This window comes from Trachemys scripta, chromosome 2 (assembly GCF_013100865.1).
Source record: "Trachemys scripta elegans isolate TJP31775 chromosome 2, CAS_Tse_1.0, whole genome shotgun sequence".
NCBI lineage: Eukaryota > Metazoa > Chordata > Testudines > Emydidae > Trachemys > Trachemys scripta.
The window spans coordinates 205808798-205827560 of record NC_048299.1 but is presented as its reverse complement, the minus strand read 5'-3'; the positions used below and the strand labels follow the sequence as shown (position 1 = coordinate 205827560).

The 18763-nt window shown below is 41.6% G+C and overlaps 1 protein-coding gene and 1 long non-coding RNA gene across 4 annotated transcripts in view; one reads left to right on the top strand and one right to left on the bottom strand.

The window, feature by feature from the left end:
* Positions 1-18763, top strand: part of KCTD1 (potassium channel tetramerization domain containing 1) — a 140966-nt gene that overhangs the window by 46549 nt on the left and 75654 nt on the right. Inside the window, exon 1 of one of the 3 annotated variants that reach the window (XM_034762807.1) lies at positions 4180-4923. The exons of 1 other annotated variant lie outside the window; for it this stretch is intronic. Coding sequence is in view for 1 of the 2 variants with exons in the window: in XM_034762804.1 (XP_034618695.1) it covers positions 5490-7322 (1833 nt within the window). In the remaining variant the exon portion in view is untranslated. Of the gene's footprint in view, positions 1-4179; positions 4924-5340; positions 7323-18763 lie in introns of those variants that run through there. One more of the 3 variants, XM_034762804.1, reaches the window with a different exon arrangement.
* On the bottom strand, positions 998-5225 carry LOC117873435. Its single transcript, XR_004644729.1, has 2 exons — positions 5085-5225; positions 998-1355 (listed from the first exon to the last, which is right to left on the bottom strand). It is a non-coding gene; the product is annotated as an uncharacterized LOC117873435 (long non-coding RNA).

The following is an 18763-nucleotide window of genomic DNA, read 5'->3' as shown; positions in this document are numbered from 1 at the left end:
TTTTTTTTTTTTTTTTTTTTCGTAATAGTGGGTGTCTTCTCAATGACCCCTTCCAAATCCCTCATTCTGAACCCTGATCTCCTCACCCCCACTCTGGTTTTGTTCTTCATTTCCACAAGCCACTTAGGTGACCCTTGTGTTCTGTTTCTCCCTAGCCTCTGTTAAGGGGGAAAATGTTGGTGTTTTCATAAATGGAATCCCCTTCTGGGCTCTGCCCACTACAGAGGGCTCAAATAGGCTTAGCATGTCCATTACACCACTTGACCTTTTAAGGATGGACTTCTGGGTATTTTTAGCTCTTGGGGGAAATCCCCATGAAGCACCTGACTAGAAGGGACGCATGACCAGGAAGAATAATGGGGACCGGTGACTACCTACAAGGACTATATGAGAAGTAGACTGAGTTCAGGTTGAAGGAGATTAGGAACTGGAAAGATCTGGTGTGGGGCTTTTCACAGCAGCCTTCAAAAGGATTTCTTCCCCAGACAGCTCTGTGGAACTGGTGAGCTGCCTGTGCAGAGGGATCGGGACAGGAGCAAGACTAGCGGGAAGCTGTGATAAAAGGCCTCAAAGGGCTGGGGAGCTGGATACAAGGGTAAAAAGTTGAATACCTTTAGTGTAAAACCATTAATAAATCAGAACCCAGAGGGGAGGTCCTAATTTGGAATACTAGTTCTGTGGCATATGAATACTTACGGGGATTGGGGGGGGGGAGGGAAACTGAGGCCAGTGGTGAACATCAATGGGGCAGGTACGTTGATAGTGTTACTTTGGTGTTTAACATCCTGTTAGTTAAAATGTGTTTAATACTGCTTGGAATATACATTATTTTATCAGTGTGCACAGGGCTTATGTTTGAACATTGTAGGACTTGGGCCTATTCTCCTTGCTCATTGCAGAACTGGGGTTTTGAGCTCCATGGAAGGTGGAGTAGATGTGTTGATTAGGGTTTAAGTAATACCATGACAGTTAGAATTAGATGACTTTGGCAAAGAGGTTGAGCAATGTAGAATTTATTCTCTACAGTCCAATCTAGTTTTAAATATCTTGAGCAATAGGGTTTCCAGTTCTTTTGGGATACACCTGTGCAGGCTAAGTCTCACCTCCAGGAAGACTTCTTACCTGATATTCAAGATGAACTGTTAATTTCTCCCCAATTACAATCCATTGTAAACTATTTTTGTTCTCTAAATTCCCTCCTGTTTGAGGTGTCTAGAATATATAGTGATGTTTATATTAAGGTTGCCTGGTGTGTCCTTTCTCCTTTCCAACCTCACTCAAAGTTCTTTTACTTACTTACTCATTATGTACTTGACTCCACATGCAACTCCAGGTCTCTCAAGGTTGTAGATTTCCTGTAATCAGGAATCAATGATTGAAAGAACACCCAGACACAGAAGCTGTCAAGCTGATGGCTTTTCTTTTTTTAAATTTTAAAAATAAGTTTTTATTTCCTTTTGCCCTCAGGGGTACTGAATTTTTTTAGATACATGCGTTCATGTTTTCTGTGATCCTCCTATAAAATAAAAGCAACAATTTTTAAAAATGGAAGTCAATTGTTAATTAGCTAATCGTTTTTAGCACATATGGGAATTACATTTAGAAATAAACTCTAAGACACTCACAGATCACTAGCCCTTGAGATTGATTTCCCCACCCCCACCCCAAGGTGAAGAATTTCTCATTGTCTTTCAGGTCTTATCCACAGCATAGTCTCTCAGCTTTGTAAATGTCTGTTCTGACTTAAAGTCCTCCTCTGTGTACAGTCTCGTAGATTCTGGCTCAGGACTGGGCTGCAAATAGAAGATGATACAAATAACTTTCTATCAGGAGATTATTTGGATAGAAAAAAAAATCTCCCTATATGATGACTGCCTTTAATACTCTGGCTCAGTTGCATTAGTGCAAGCACAGTAACTTCTTTGACTCCTGTGTAATTACTCTGGTGTAACACAATACTCCTTTCAATTATATTTTGGGCATGGTAGTTAAGCACTTTTTCTGAAGCATCATGTTGTGCTTATTTCAAATTTGTCTAATCTGTTCTAAAATTTGTACATCTATTCTACATACTAATTTGTCTCTATTGCAATTACCGTTAATAATTTTAGTGCAGCAGAAAGAGTGCTATCGCTTGGGTGAGCTTCATGTATATGTTCCTCCTCGAGTGGCTATACTGAACTGAAGCTTAGCCTTGTGTAAAATAACTGGCTGTCTGGTTTGTGACTCATATGGATTACCTAAACTGAAAATTGTTCTAGAAGGCTTAAAGAGTAAAAGTCCTTGGTTCTCAGCATTAAAGAATTTCCTACAGATTAGTATACCCGCTTTAATCACCAACCATCAATTTTGCAATTAAGATTGATTTCAGGTGCAATGACTGCCCATAGTAGCAGCTTAGGGCAAATATTTATTTCAATTTATAAAACTATATCAAGAAATCACCTGTCTGACAAAAAATAGCCGCAAACTATTCAACAGCCAACAAAACTCCCACAGTACTAGAGGTGGAGTGGAGGAGGAACTTAAATTTGTATTGAATCTGAATCTATATCAAGAACATGCTATCCTATTTGAACTTCATAGTATAGTGAGAAATATCAAGCTTTGCCTACAAATATTTAGCTGAATGGAGTTAGAAAATTCTTACTGATGAAATATAAACTGAACTGTGCCATACATGGGTATAACTAATCTGTTAGTGGAGGTGCAAATAATTTATTTTTTTATTTTGGGAGGGTGCTCTGAAAAGCAGCTTTCCATTGAGCATAAAGAGAGTTCTGTTCTGAGAATATAATAATGGTAATCTTTTTGGGGGGAGCCCTCATCCCACAGTAACTTTCTAATATAAATGTATGTTACATGCAGTGAAATAGAACCAAGGCTAAAAAGGCTGTAAAAGTGAATTTGTAGTCTAAAAAGTGACCAAAAATGGCAAAACTTTATTAGGCAGATCTGCTTTCTCTGAGTATTCAGTTTCTCTGATGTTTTTATTTATTTTAATTTTTCCTCTCATTACTGCAAAAACATGGCAGCATAAGAAAAAATTGGATTTTTTTGTGTGACTGATCAACAGAACTGTTAACTAAGACAGACAGGTAGCCCTCAATTTTGGATCTCAATTTTGTTCAAATTATGCCCTCTGTTTTATATATGCAGCCCAAGTGAAGGCGATACACATGCACAACTGTAACTGGAAGCATCATTTGGCCTACTGACTCTCTTTCTGGTGGTGAAGCACACACAAAACACCATCTTGGCTTTCAAAGCTGGTAGGTTTAAAAACAAACAAACAAAAACACACACCTGTAAACTCAGAACTTCTGATCTGGAAATTGACACACTACATGTAGAACCCTCCAGATCCTGCTTTTACCAAGTCCCTTGTCAAAATATGATCACACTTTATACTGTAGTTACTTATAGGTGAGCCATATATAGATAGAAGCAGAGGCCTTCTTCTCAAGAGAGGTAGGATTGCTATCATTCTTTCACATGCTCCAATAAGATTACTAAAGAATGTGCACTCCCCCCTTCAAATTTTCCCTCTTAGACTAGCTTTGTATTATTCATCCATAGTTTTTATGGATCATTGTACTGCAGAACTGAACTCCATATAAACTGCCCCCTACCATGGCTCCAGCCATTACCTGTTTATAAAAGAGAGGATTATTAATGGTAAGCCAACAGGGTGATAGACTCTTGCAAATAGACTGAGGTGGGCATTTTAAAACAAATGAAACTTATTATTAGAGTTAAAATGTGTTATGGGTTCTTTGTGACATTTGTGCCATCTCGGAAAGAGGTGATCCAGTTTAACAAAATTGCTCTACAACCAACCCCTTATTATAAAAACAAAATTCACTTGGGGAATGTCAATAACTTTCCATCACCTTTTGTGGATCACAATATCCACAGACTCCCCTTTTAACTATTAATCATAGCTGGGGTATTCTGGTACTTGTTCTGACTGGTCTGTGTCTTCACATGATTCCTTCCCACCTTTGTTCTAGCTGAAAATACTCTTCCCCCACCCTTTTCTGTAGCTGGTGTATTTTGGTCAGTGAGGAGGATAGGGGAGGAGCAAAAGCACCGAGTAAACCTCAATCAATCTAGCCAGATTTGTGATATTAAGTAGTGATGGTGTTTAAAGTTTCTGATCACTTCCTTTCTATATTGTTTGGGGGGGGGGAGAGTTGTAAAAAGAAGACGCTGCGTATGTTTTCGTGCTGCTTTGACTAAGTTTTTGAAAGCTTACAATGTAGGAAAAAAGTGAGAGGAAGGGAGGAAAATGATCAGAATAACACGGAGATAAGTTTGTGAAATCCTCAGAATGTCATCAGAAGGAAACGAATGATAGAAATGGGAAACGGAGCATGACTCGGAGCTGCTTAGAGGGTTCCAAACTGTTGGATTTTGCCACTGTGGGATCTAGTTTTAAAATGATGAAGCTAAAAATAAGTTTAAGGCTTTTTGCAAAGCTGCAGTCTAGGAAAATGTTGGTGCCTGTGCTCAGCAAAGCTAGCGCGGCGCTTTGCGTATGTGCAGCTGCCTGTCCCTGCGGTCCGGATAGATCTGGACTGCCTCGTTGCCTGCGGAGTGTTGTGTGGGTTTTCCTAGCCCCGGCGGCTTCCTGTGCTACTTGCTGGTTTCTTAACAACAAGGCAGGAAACAAGCGGGCTGTTTGCAAAGCCCGACACAGCAAGGCTGCGAGTCGGTTTTCAGCTAGCAGTGGGGGGAGAGCAGATCGGTCTAGGAAAGGACTTTGAGCGGGACCTGTACCTACTGCCTAGACAGCCGGGCCTCTGCTCCCTGGCCGCTGTAGTGTCAAGGAACCCGAGCCTGGTCCGATGCGGCACCGAGGGTAACGGGGAGCCAGGCTGAAGTGATGACACGAAGTTTCACTCCTGCCGGAGTCCGAGAGTGAGTTACACGCTGCTGCTGGGGGCTTGGTAGAGCGGCGAGGTAGGGAGGAGCCGAGCCGCCCGTGTGCGGTGCCTGCGCCCCTGTGTCTCACCTGCTGCCGCTCTCGCTGCACCGCGGGGCCGGGGGGAACGGGCTGCCCCGCGCTCTCCCTTCCTTACCCGCTCGAGAGGCTGGTCCAGCGCCCAGCACGGGGCGGGATCCCCGGGCTCTGGGGGGCGATGAGGGGCGGGGGGCCGCTGTGCTGCTCTCCAGGCATCACTTAGTGCCCGCGGGCTGGCCCCGGCAGGGAGTGAGGGTAAGTAGCTCCCGCAGCCTGGGTGCTGAGGCCGGCGCTCGCTCCGCTGGCATCCCCCCCCTACCGCGCACCGCCGCATGCCTCGCCGCGCTCTCCCTTCCCTCTCCCGCCGCGCGACAGCCCCCGCCGCCGCTGGGAGCGCGCGGCCCCTTTAAGAGCCCAGCTTTGCCTCCCGGTAGCTGAAGGTCATTAAACACAAAAGCTCTCCAGCGCTGCGGTCCAATATAGCGCATGCGCCCTGCCCGAGGACTGGCAGGGAGACGGCAATATGGCGAGAATGCCTGGCAGCGGCGGCGACTGGAACACCGGCAGCGGCGGCGGGGAGAACAATGGGGGGGACCGGCCGCCGGGCCGCGGCGGCACCCACCGCCCCCACCACTACTGCAGCGCGGGGGAGGACGAGGACGGGGAGGACGACGATGAGATCCAGGAGGTGCAGATAACGGGGGACGAGGAGGACGGCGCCGATGGGGGGCTCCTGCTACTGGACGAGGAGGAGGAGGAGGAGGAAATGGGGCTGGAGTGGGACGGCGAGGAGGAGCCGCTGGAGCCCGAGCCGGTCCTTATGATCAGTATGGACCGGGGCAACGGCGGGCTGGACTCCTCTTGCGGAGGCGGTGGCGGCCGCCTTGGAGGCGGCTGTGGCGGCGGCATCGGGGCAGCAGCAGTTGGGGGCGCCCCAGTCCCCGCTAGCGCCCGGGGCGCAGAGGACTCGGACCCGGAGACCGACCTGCTGCTGCAGCGCCCCGAGCGGGCCCGGCTGAGCGAGAACACCCGGCTGGCCACCCGCTACGCGGTGCGCATCTTCCGGGAGTACCTAAGCGAGAAGTCCCAGAGCCCGGACTTCGAGACCATGGACAAGGGGGCGCTGTGCCGGGTGCTGCGCTCCTTCTACGCCGAGGCCCGCTCCAAGAGCGGCCAGCTCTACTCCAAGTCCTCGCTCATCAGCATCCGCAGCTCCCTCAACCGCTACCTCAACGAGCCGCCCTACTGCCGCACCCTGGACCTGACCAAGGACCCGGAGCTGCGCGCCGCCAACCTGACGCTGGCGGCGGTGATCCGCAAGCTGGAGGAGCAGGGCGCGGGGCCGGTGGTGCAGAAACAAGCCATCACGCGGGCGGACCTTCGCAAGCTGTACACCTGCAGCGTGTTCAGCACGCAGAGCCCCTTCGGGCTGCTCAACAAGGTCTGGTTCGAGACCTGCATGTACTTTTGCACGCGGGGCCGCGAGAACCAGCGCGAGCTGGAGGAGGACTCCTTCGGGCTGGCCATGGACGAGGACGGCCGCAAGTTCGTCTACTTCAAGTCCCTGGGGCCCTACCACAAGTCGCGCTCCTCCTCTTGGAGCAAGAAGCGGGCGGAGAGCAGCGACGAGGAGAACCTGCCCCGCATGTACGAGACGGGCACCGAGTTCTGCCCCTACTCCAGCTTCGTCAAGTACCTGGCCAAGCGCAACCCGCTCTGCAAGGCCTTCTTCCAGCGGCCGCGGGACCACTGCAGCGAGGGCGATGTCACCTGGTACGAGAACAAGGCCATCGGCAAGAACCTGCTGGGCACCCGCATGCAGATGCTCTCCAAGGCGGCCAAGCTCTCCAAGACCTACACCAATCACTGCATCGGCGCCGTCTCCATCGCCACCCTCAACAGCATCGCCGGCATCGGCACCAAGCTGGGCGGGCACCACCCGCACCCCGCCGGGGCGGCAGGGGGCTGCTACCCCGCCGCCCAGGCCATCCTCAACGGCGGGCACCGGCACCGGCCCCCGCCCGCCCCAGCCAACACCTACATCCTCCCCAAAGACAGCGATGTCCCCCACGTGAAGGCAGAAGCGGCCGCTGTGACCCCGGTCAAGCGCTCCCTCTACGAGGCGGTGTATACTGGGGCGGCCGTGGCCGGGGGGGATGCTTGCGGCCCCTCCTCGTCCCCCAAAAGACTCTGCCTCCGTCCCGCCGAGCCCCTGGACGCTGCTACTGCCGCTGCCTCCGTGGTGGTGGTGTCAGTGAAACACGACCCCCTGCCTCTCCTCCTCCCCGAAGCCAATGGGCACAGAAGCACCAACTCACCCACAGTAGTTTCACCTGCTATTGTTTCCCCCACACAGGTAACAAGAAAACCCGACCCATCTCTATACACAACCCCCTCTTCGCTTCCCAAACCCTCCCCCGCCTGCTCCAGCCAACACCAGACCCCCTTGCAAGGAACAAAGCACAGTGCACACCCTGGGAGCAGTCCCAGAGCGGCCACACTTCAGATAGGCAGCTGCTGCCTCTTTGGCCCTCTAGTGCAAGTCTCACTGTACAGGCATGAAATAGTCTTGTTGCAAGTTACTAAACTTCCGTGCTTTCTCCCTCCCCCCCCCCCCCCCCCCCCCCCCCCCGGAGCTCTCTAAGTAACTGCACTGGTGTTAGCTGCAAGTTTGGGCTCTCTGTGACTTAGAGCAAGCTTAGTGTTAATCACTTTGTGAGAAGAAGGAAGTATGAAATCCCAAATCACTGCTAAGCAAAAGTTTAGAATTGTGTTCCCAGAACAATAGGCTTAGTAAATGGACTGTGCAGGCTCCTGTTTTCTTTTTACAGTAGAAGTGAGTTATGTAAATAAAGTCAAAATATTAAATAAGAATTTGAAAGATAATTAGCATGCATGGTGTTCTTGATGTGCTAATGAGTTGTTTAAATAACCTCATAAATGCAGGAAACAGCCAAGAAAATACTCAATTACACCTTAGTAAGGAGGGTGTAATTTTAAACTGTAGAAGTTCTCAAGAGAGTTAATTGACAATTGCATTCATCTTGTGTATTTATTAAAATAGCTATGTTTCCTGGCAACCATTCTTTAAAAAAAGTAAATTGGCTTTATTTGCACAGTTGCATTAGTTATCATTGCATCAAAATAGACTGTGTCCTATAATGTCAAAATATATAGTAACAGCATAATTCCTTGAGTTAGCCATAGTGTAGCTGTGGAATGAGATCAGATTGGGTAGGTATGTTTCATATAAGCAAAGTAGCCTTGTCAAAAACATTGAATAGGTATAGGTCTTGGTGTATGCATCAACAACCTTTCCACATGCACCCTTCCCCCAATCCTTTCCCATTTATTTATTTATTTGGTGTGTTTAAACCCAAAGTTACCTTAGGACACTTAATTAAAAGAGATACTGAAGAGCACTTTTACTGTTGAGCTGAAAATAGGAATTCATTCTAACTAAATCTGTAAAACTTTCTTCAGTTATGTTGCACTCCATGTTTCGGGCAATACTTTTAATGCTAGCTGCAGTAGGTGATTACAAAAAACCCTCTGACATTCTGGTGGTCAAGCAATAATCATCTGTCATAGGCCTGAAAGAGCACTGTTCAGTGAACACAGGTATATGACATGCCTGAGCGGTTTCCAAAGTGGATATACCAGTTCTGGACAAACTGACCCTTTCAAACAGTTTGCCAGCTAATCAACTAGCCTGAAGGCTAATTGAAAAAAGAATCTTTCTGTGAATTATAGTATTTATGTTGTCTAAAATACATGTGACCTCTCCTTACTAATGGGGGTTTTGGTTACGTGAGTGCAGTACTGTAGTTTGATCTCCTGCTGTGTATATCTGGTGTCTTTGAATAGCTTAGAGGGTTGATTATAAGCAGATAGTGTTTTTGTTCTAGCTTATTATTTCAGATATAAGCTAACTCTATTCACTATATTTTTAACCATAAACTTACCCATTCATTGGCTTATGACTTGGAAAGAGATTTTAAAACTTTAAAGGTATTTTAGTTTAGAATAGCTCTGTGTATGTGAGTAAGGAAGAGACAAAGGGAATAAGGCTTGACAGACAGATGTGTATGAATAAACACACTTTTACTTTAATCAAGATGGGCCACTTTATTCGTCTTAGTTAATGTAGTTCTCCTTGAGTCATAATACTGTATGGTTTGATACCAGGCCTTACCTTGAAATTTCTACTACTTATTATAATGCTTACATAAACTTCTCCTTAGGTAAACTTTAAGTGCTCTGTTATCTTTTTTTAATACCAATGACAATTGCAGACAAAAAGCAAGGCTATTAAGACATAAATATATAAAGTAGATTTTAAGAGACACAGGATGTTTTCTTTCTTGACCTTATCAAGAAAGAAAATGAGCACTCAGTGACAATGTTAGCGTGAATTTTGATGTAATTATATGGGAACATTCAATTCATCCTTGTTTAGCTCATTTAATGGTGAACAAACTACACACTCTCTTCTGAAGAAAAGACTAATTTTGCTTTCTTTACAAAACTGATTAATTTAAATCTTTACTGATACTTGGGGGAAATTAACTGCTCATTCCAGCATCAGTTGGAACAGAAGTGCATTTTTTTTTCTTATGGGACATATCACAGAATGAAAATATCTCTGCTTTATAAATGTAGGATAGATTTTTTTTTTCCATTTTTAAATAGAAAATCAATGTTAAACTTTTTCTCCTTTAGCTACCTTTTGTATAATATAGCTATAATGATCAAGGTCCAGGGCATTTCCTGGGGAAATTAATGACTGGCTTGGGTTAATGGCCCGAGGCATTGCTTCAAGCCATCAGCTCTCCCAGCTGGTCATTAATCCCCAGGAAATGCCCTGGACCTTCATCGTTATTGCTTATAAAAAAGACTTTCTAGGCCTTATTAACTGAGTAGATCTCCTCAAGCGGTGTGATACTGAAGTCCATTGTTATCAAGAAATCAGTAATATTTGTCAACTTGACAATTGCAGACTGGTGTTTTTATTGACCTCTATTATGAGTTTATTCATAAAGGGACAGATTCTGCCTCCCTAATGGCATAAGGAACGACTCAGTGTGAATAAGTGGCAGAATCTGGCCCACCATGAAAACTGGGTTACATAGTGTGTTTACACCTGTGTATATGTACATTTTTCATAGCGTTAGTGACTTTAAGCAAGTTATAAAAGAGGAGTGAAACAAAAGTATTAAACTGGATTTATTTAATTTATTTAGTTGAGCGTTTGAGAAGGGTATTGATTTTATGGATTATCATTGCTGCTTCATCTTTCTTCTTAACCCTGAGATGTCTTTTAGCTCTGTTTGCAGAACTGCTGTAGAAGCCTCCTCCTGAGCCAGGGAAAGGTACATTAAGTGTTCATCTTGACACATTTTGATCCAGCTATTGCTTTAGGTTGCAGTCCTGAGAGACATTATACAGTATATTTTAAACATACAGTACTGCACCATCGTGCTACCACCTTCCCTTCAGTCCTTATTTGCTCTGAAGTGTAGCAATTTTCCTGCCACTAACAACAGTACTTCAGCTGAAGTTGATGACAGAGGGATGTAATTTAGCCGTTGTTCATATCTAGTATTATTGAAAGATGAATAATAGCTGAAGTTTTTAAGCTTTTGATGTTGTAATGTGGTAGCTGTTGAGATTTATAGACTTGATACATACTGAACTTAGTACAGTTGTTATAGCCAAAAATAAGTCTAAGAAAACAGACCGGCTTCTGCCAGGGGGAAAAAAACTACCCATTGTTTCAGAAAAAGCTTCTGCTATGGTGGTTCTGTAGCATAATTGTGTTCTAGGTACTTCTGAAGAATTCCATAAATATCAAAATATATACCTACCAAACTTAAAATAGGTAAAGCATGAGCAGTGTTTGCATTTGTCATCACTCTATGTTGCAAGTGTTTCTCAGGCTTTCGAAGTTGAAACCAGGGCCAGCTTTCTGTTACAGGGCATGTGAGTTTTCATTGCCTTAAATGCTTCAAAGAAAAGCCATATGCTGACAGAATTAGAAAGCTGGTTCTGATTTCAAGTTTTGAAAAGGCAAGAGGTGGGGGAAAAAAAAGTACTTTATCTCCTTAAGTATGCAGCAGACGCAGCTGATAAGACTGTCTGGAGTTTTGGTTCGTTTTGCGGTACGACCTTTTCTGCTTGGTTTAATTCTTGAAACTAGAAATATAACATTACTATAAAACTGGAAAAATAATTCTGTTTGCTTTAAAATTTGTGTTTGTACCATAGTAAAACCAAAGCCTAGTGCTTGGTGCTGTACAAGCATATATGACAAAGTTACTTAGAATGTAGACTCTTCAGAGCAGGGCTCTTGCTTTGGTATATGTTCATATAGTGCGTAGCACAATGGGACTGGGACTCCAGGCAGTACTTTAATATCTCTCCCCGCCCTCCCTCCCCCCCAAAGAAAAAGACTCATGCTTCAAAGGCAGGAACACAAAAACAGGGTGAAGAGTGATTGGCAAATAACATGTTGGGGGTGTGTGTGTGTGTGTGTGTGAGAGAGAGAGAGAGAGAGAGAGAGTTCATGTTCATCATCTGAGTCAGATGCCACCGGCAGAAGGTTGATTTTCTTTTTTGGTGGTTTGGGTTCTGTAATTTCCGCATCAAAACGTTGCTCTTTTAAGACTTCTAAAAGCATGCTACTACACACGTCGTCCCTCTCAGATTTTGGAAGGCACTTCAGATTCTTAAATCTTGGGTCGAGTGCTGTAGCTGTCTTTAGAAATCTCACATTGGTATCTTCTTTGCGTTTTTGTCAAATTTGCAGTGAAAGTGTTGTAAAACGAACAACATGTGCTGGGTCATCATCCAAGACTGCTATAACATGGAATATATGGCAGAATGCTCGGTTTTACTTGCAGGGGATATACAATTCTCCCCCAAGGAGTTCAGTCACAAATTTATTTAATGCATTTTTTTTTCACTTTCAGGTGACTAATTAAGTGGGCAGCATTATCTCCGTTAATGTAAACAAACTTGTTTCTCTTATCAGACGGCTAGCCTTGTTAGTCTGGATCTGTAAAAAGCGACAGAGTCCTGTGGCACCTTATAGACTAACAGACGTATTGAAGCATAAGCTTTGGTGGGTGAATACCTACTTTGTCAGACGCATGTTTCTCTTAGCGATTGGCTGAACAAGAAGTAGGACTGAGTGGATTTGTAGGCTCTACAGTTTTACATTGTTTTTGAGTGCAGTTCTATAACAAAAAAACCCTACATTTGAAAGTTGCACTTTCATGATTGAGATTGCACTGCAGGACTTGTAGGAGCTGAATTGAAAAATACTATTTCTTTTGTTTATCATTTTTTACAGTGAAAGTATTTGTAATCAAAAATAATATAAAGTGAGCACTACACACTTTGTATTGTGTTGTAATTTAAATAGATATATTTGAAAATGTAGAAAAACATCCAAAAATATTTAATAAATTTCAGTTGGTATTCTATTGTTTAACAGTGCGATTAATAGTGATTAATTTTTTTTAGTTAATCGCGTGAGTTAACTGCAATTTAATCAACAGCCCTGTTAAAAGTATGAGTTACTGATGAGGAGTTGACCAGGCTTTTCTGCTAATTGCATCATGCCGTTTGGTCAAAATGAACTATTGTAGACTTTCATGGGGCAAGCCTTCAGAAGACTTTGATAAGAAGCAACAAGAAATCAATTTCGTATAAATCAGACAGATGACCTTTTTGATACAATCAAGGAAAGAAAAGAGCATCATGACTGGAGTGTTGCATCGACAAAGCTTTTTTTAGTATTCTACGGAATCTGAAATGATTAAGTCAGTACTCTTGTTCTATGAACATCAAAGCTGAAATGCACAAACTTTTAATGTTACAGGAAGCTGAAAGCTTTTTAAAAAGCTTGTGGGATTGTGCTGTAAAAGGCTTCTCGTTGCCCACTGTTCTCCTTCCAGAGAGCAAGAGATCAGAAACTGTTCAGTCTAATTGGTGAGTCTGTATGACAGTGAGCTGCCTTATTTCATGTAGGTCTAGAAATAAATGAGTGCTTAAACCCTTTGAAACACACCACTTCTGCAAAAGCCATGGGCTGTAATTAAATTGAATGTAGGGTTGTATTGTCTGGTGCCCTTGGCTATATACTTGATAACAGACCATGGTACACCCACTATTGTGTTAGAAGCTGGAACCTAATTAGCTATGTTGTAGATTTTCAGTGACTTTAGAAGACCTTTTGTTCATCATCTCTCTTCCAGGTGTCCTTTTTTGCCTTTCTGTTGTTTCAGAAGCACATATTCTTCTCCCCCCCACCCCCACCCCAAAAAAAAAAAAAGAAAGAATTAAGGATATGGTAACAAATATCTTTGTGCCAGTTAATTTTTTTTATATATATATCGTTTTTTGGATTCAATGAATAAATATCAGTAACAGAATTGTCTGATCTAAAATAGATTTATTAGTGATCGCAAATGTATATAATTATGGTTGAGGGGCACTCTTTTTCCTGAGATTTTTTTTTATGCTAATACAATCTATATGTAACTTTTGGGGGAATAGTGGGCAGACATGAGACATATATAATCCCATTTGGTTGTTTTTCAGCTATCCATATGAAAAAAACACCTCTTTCATGTTTTTTACAATCTCGTATGCATCTTTGCACTCTGACAACTCAAACAAATTAATCTGAAACTTCAAATGTTCTAAGCACTTAATTCTTAATGAAGGCAAGTACCTTTAATGTGTTTGAATGCAATTTTTAGTTTTAGAAATAACTGAACTCCTTTTCTACATATGGAGTATATAACTTTTCACTAAACTTTGTGAGTACCAAGACATGGTGCTTGTAATACACACGGGCACATATTTGCAGCTGTGCATTTTTGTAATCAAGACAGATAAATAGACATTCCATGTTTATGTGAATTACATGTTGACCATATAAACATATGAAAATACAGTTCAATTTCACATTGCACCTTTAGTTCAATTGCAGTCCCTCTTTCTAAAAATAAGGGAAACTAATACTTCATCTTTGTTAAAGATTAAATCACTAATTAGAAAATAACTTTATTTCCTTTCAGCAACCAGAGCTGTCATGTGCTATATCATAATCTTTTATTTATTAAAAGAAAATACAACACACAACTTTGGAGGAAGGGAACTCACTTCCCTGATGACACTAAACCCAAAAAATCCTTATGTGGTACAGGAAGGAAACAATTGTGTCTTCTTCCCAACCTCCTCTCCTGGTAGCTTGTGGGGGGGAGGGAAGAACATTTGAGTGTAGCTTTTCAGTACTGAGCAGCTATGAGGATAAGAGTGAAGTTTCTCCTGCTGATCCTATGGTGGGGGAGAGGTGTCCAAAGTTTGGAGCTCTGCAGTCTGTTTGGAGAAGGGCAGTGCTCTCTGATAGGAGGTATTCTATAGGTGGGAGACAAGACACAAGGGTTCATGTGGAAGGGAATTTCTGGTTTTAACCTTTCACTAGTAAGGCTTCATCTCCTCCCTCCAGTACACACACTACTCCTTATCCACATGGGGACTGAACCACAATTTCGGTGAGAATCACAACATAACTTGTGTATGTGCATCTATAACCTCAACATGTTTTAAGATGTTTTCATTTAATCTGTGCATAATCACTCTTCCATATTCAGAATCCTTACCCTATTTGGAATTTCTCCACAAACTCTTATCTCCATAACTTTCAGTGGCATTCTATCCTTAAGTTTGTACTACCTTTATGAATGTTTACTTTGTGTGATGATGTTAAATATATGCTCTTACAGTGTGGCTTAAAATGGTAACAAAGCACAGTGGGTCTGAATGAAGAACAGTTTGTCAAATTTTTGTTGTTTGGTCTTGAATTGCTAGAGGTAGGCTAAAGAATATTAGAATCTTAAATGGATAGCATTCTGTGCTGTCTACCAGGGAGCTTGGGTTTGAGTTATTGATGCGGGGGGAGGCATCTAATTTCATTAGTAAGCTATCCATGCACATGAGTATCTGTTGCGGTAGTTAAGGGTTATCAAAAGCATCCTCTAGAACAGGAAACTTCCCTATTGGTGATACCCATTGTCATCAATGGGTAGATTACCAAGTGTTATGGCAGGGTTATAGAGAGAGAGAATCTGGGAAAGAAGCATTGTGAGCTCTGATCTTCCTATCATGGTAGTTTTTGTTTTTGGATGTGGAATGTGATGTGTTTAGCCAAACCTTTGCCTAAACAGAGGGTTTCACTTTTCAGTGTTGTCAAGAACTTAATTCAGCTGGGATGATCTGTTTTTGTTTGGGTTGTTTTACACCTAACCTTCCTCTCTCCCAGCCTTCGCTGTATTTCAAATATAGGATAAGTACTGTAGTTTCCTTCCTTCCTTCACCTCTTTAATAAGGGACAAATAGCTACTTTTCATGTGCTTGCTGTAATACAAGGGAAGGATCACATGCTATTTAACAATGTGTAAGTGACGGTAAGTGCTGTAATTATCACATACAGTCTTGATGCATAATTAGAAGGAAACCTAGTTTGGGGAGGTGGCATCTAGTAGTGATAGTTCTGCAGATGAGTTGGAAAGTATAGATGGGGGCTTAGCTGTCATAATAGACAACCCCACAGGCTAAAGAATCAAAGGCACTGAATGGCATATATATAATTTGCGTGTGTGTGTGTGTGTGTGTGTATATATATGTGTGTGTGTGTGTGTATATGTATATATATGTATATGTGCAAATTAGTTACCTGTTTAAGGGTTCTCCTCTGTCTCTAATCATTCAGCTCTTGAATTTTATGAATATTTGATGTTGATATGGAAAATTAAGGTTTGTTTTTTCTTCAGTGCCCATCGCTGTTGAATCTGCCATTCATTGCAAGTCATTGGCTTAGAAATTCTACTGTTTAAAAAGTTCGTAATAGATGCAAGATCTCACTTTTTATAGGGACCTTTTTTTGGAAAGATTTTTATTATTAGTTTAAACTTGATTCAGTGAACTGTGATTGTGATCTTGGTACAAGAATTTTATTATAATGTATCCTCTGTCTTGATTAAAATTTGCTTGTAGATGTGCTGTCTAGAACCCATAACAGGTTTATAACTGATTTTTTTTTTCTCTCCTACATTTCCAATAGACCTTTTTATAAAGAATTTGAAGACAAAAGATGACTTGCGGAGATTGTTTTGGAGTATAAAAATTAAAAAGACTTAAATGTAATGTGCCAAATTACCAAAGAAATGGGGGCATTACATTTAACATATCTTGCATTTTTCTTTTTGTTGGCTTTTAGTTGGTGACACTACTGCATGTGTTCTGCTAGTGATGTCCTACTCTACAAGGACTCTGCTGTGCACTGAAGCAGGCCCATAACTAAGTATTTTCTGATTACTATTTCACAGGCTTCAAAGACTTTTTAAAAATATCTATATTGCAAACCCTAAATTTTTAGACACTAAAGCATTATTGTATATAAGAACACGCTTTGTTTACAATGGGGTTCTATATTGAGTGTGATATCACCAACAGAACACATGCTGTGAGGTTGCACCAAATAGTATTCAGCAAAAACAGGGCTGCAAGATGATGAAAAGTCCCCTTTTGAAGTTAAAGGGACCCTGTGAAGCTAAATTGGCCCTGCAGCTATGTAAAAACTAAGGTTTTTGTCAAACTGAAGGCCAGTGTTTCCATGAGTTAATTTTATTTTTTAATAATTCCAATGGAAACATTTAAAACGAACATTCTCCATTAGTGGTTGCAACCCAAACATTGCAACATGGTGCCCAAGAGCCTACAAGTAAAATTTTCCAGATATCCGTTATAAACAAAAATGAAACTAACTACTCTGCTTTATTACCTTTTTTCATGTCACTGTCTTTGTCAATAGTAGATCTAGTGATAAAACAAATTAGATTTTTAAGATGTTCAATTCCGGTAATCCAAAGTGGTATTTGTAGTATAGCCAAGGCATTTTTTTGTGAATAAACAGAACTTCCAATCTGACACTTCTTTAACACATGCTGAAAGCTTCCTTCTCTTCGTCCTAGGTTTTTTGTTTTTGTTGGATTTTTTTTATTTTTGAGCATTTAGTACATTTTTAAAGCAGTCTTATTTTTTTATCTCTTCAAAAACCATTAGAAGTCCCCTTCTATTGGATATCCAGCATAAATAATGCATTATTTTTAAAAAGCGCTCTCTTAATTTTGTCGACTTGGCCAAAAATATACTTCCTCAAATTAAAACATTCAGTTGTCTGGTCATATGTTGTATTGATATCTCTTTCCAAAATGAGCCTTGGGTACAGTTTGACACTCGCTGATTACATTTGTTATGACTGTTTCCATTAAAAGCACTTTAAACATAAGCTGTTTCATTAATTCTAAAGCGTTTTGCAAAAATGTCTAAATCAGAGAATGTTGAGGAGCAGCTAAGAAGTGTCCCAGGTTCATTATAGCTGAGTAAGAATGTAATTTGTCAAAATAGGCTATTACCCACTTGCTGTTATCAAGTAGCTTGGACCTAAAACTAGAAATATTTCAAAATGTTACTAAATCTTATATTAAATAGAAATGTTTTCACTAATTATTTAAACCCAAACATTGTGCTGGTGTATGGAACTAAAAATATACTTTAAGTGAATTGCAAAGAGTAGGAACATAGCAGAAATAACAGATTTTTATTTTTTTTTGTATTCAGGTCAGGAACATGGTGTTAATAACACAGCTAAGGGGAACCCTTTTAAAATGTGACTGTAGCCTGGTCAGTTTCTTCAAAATATAAACTGAGACAAATGAATAGTTATAGTAATTTTAAATTTCTATAAATATACTCACTTCCTGACAATTAATGGGTACATGCAGTGTTATAAATACAAAAGGTGTCCCAGACCTGACACACTGAACACAGAATTTGTAATAATTGATACAGTGATGCACAGTATTTGACTGTGTAAAATTTCAGCTGGTTTTACATACTATTCCAGTTGTTTTAGAGATTTTAGAATCATAGTATTTAGAGGTACAGAGCCATCAGGTGAAGTCTGTTCTCCTGCAAGGGTAGAATGCAGTTGTTCCGCAAATGATGTATCAGATATTACACTAGACTATGCCCAAATCATTGTTTAAAAATCCTCCCCCAACTTCCACTGCTAATTTGGTGGTTGGACATACTTCTCTATCCAAATATTTGAAGTACCATAAAGCAGGGGAATGTTTCTTTCAAACTTTGTTTATGTGGGTTGCGATGTCCGTGACCTTGATAACAAAACTAGGAAATCTGCAGCTAAGGTTTAATAGGGAGATGGAGACAGTCACAAATTGTTAGTGTAGCTATGGTCAAAAAACTAACTCCACAACAATAGCATCTTATTATTCAATTTACAATATATGCTCCTTCTATGTAGTAGTTTTTGCCTAGTTCAGTGACGTACATTTTTACTACTTCTAGCTGTGTCTTTCTCTTATAGCACTGCAGCATGATCTTGATTTTGTTCTGGCTCACACAAACAAGTAGAAATATTAGAAGTGCAAATGTTGACCCAAACTCTGTGACACTATATTAAAGGTTTTGGAGCCTGTAGATCTTGGTTCTTTTGAATTTTGACAGGTTTCAGAGTAGCAGCCGTGTTAGTCTGTATCCGCAAAAAGAAGAACAGGAGTACTTGTGGCACCTTAGAGACTAACAAATTTATTAGAGCATAAGCTTTCGTGGACTACAGCCCACTTCTTCGGATGCATATAGAATGGAACATATATTGAGCTCAATATATGTTCCATTCTATATGCATCCGAAGAAGTGGGC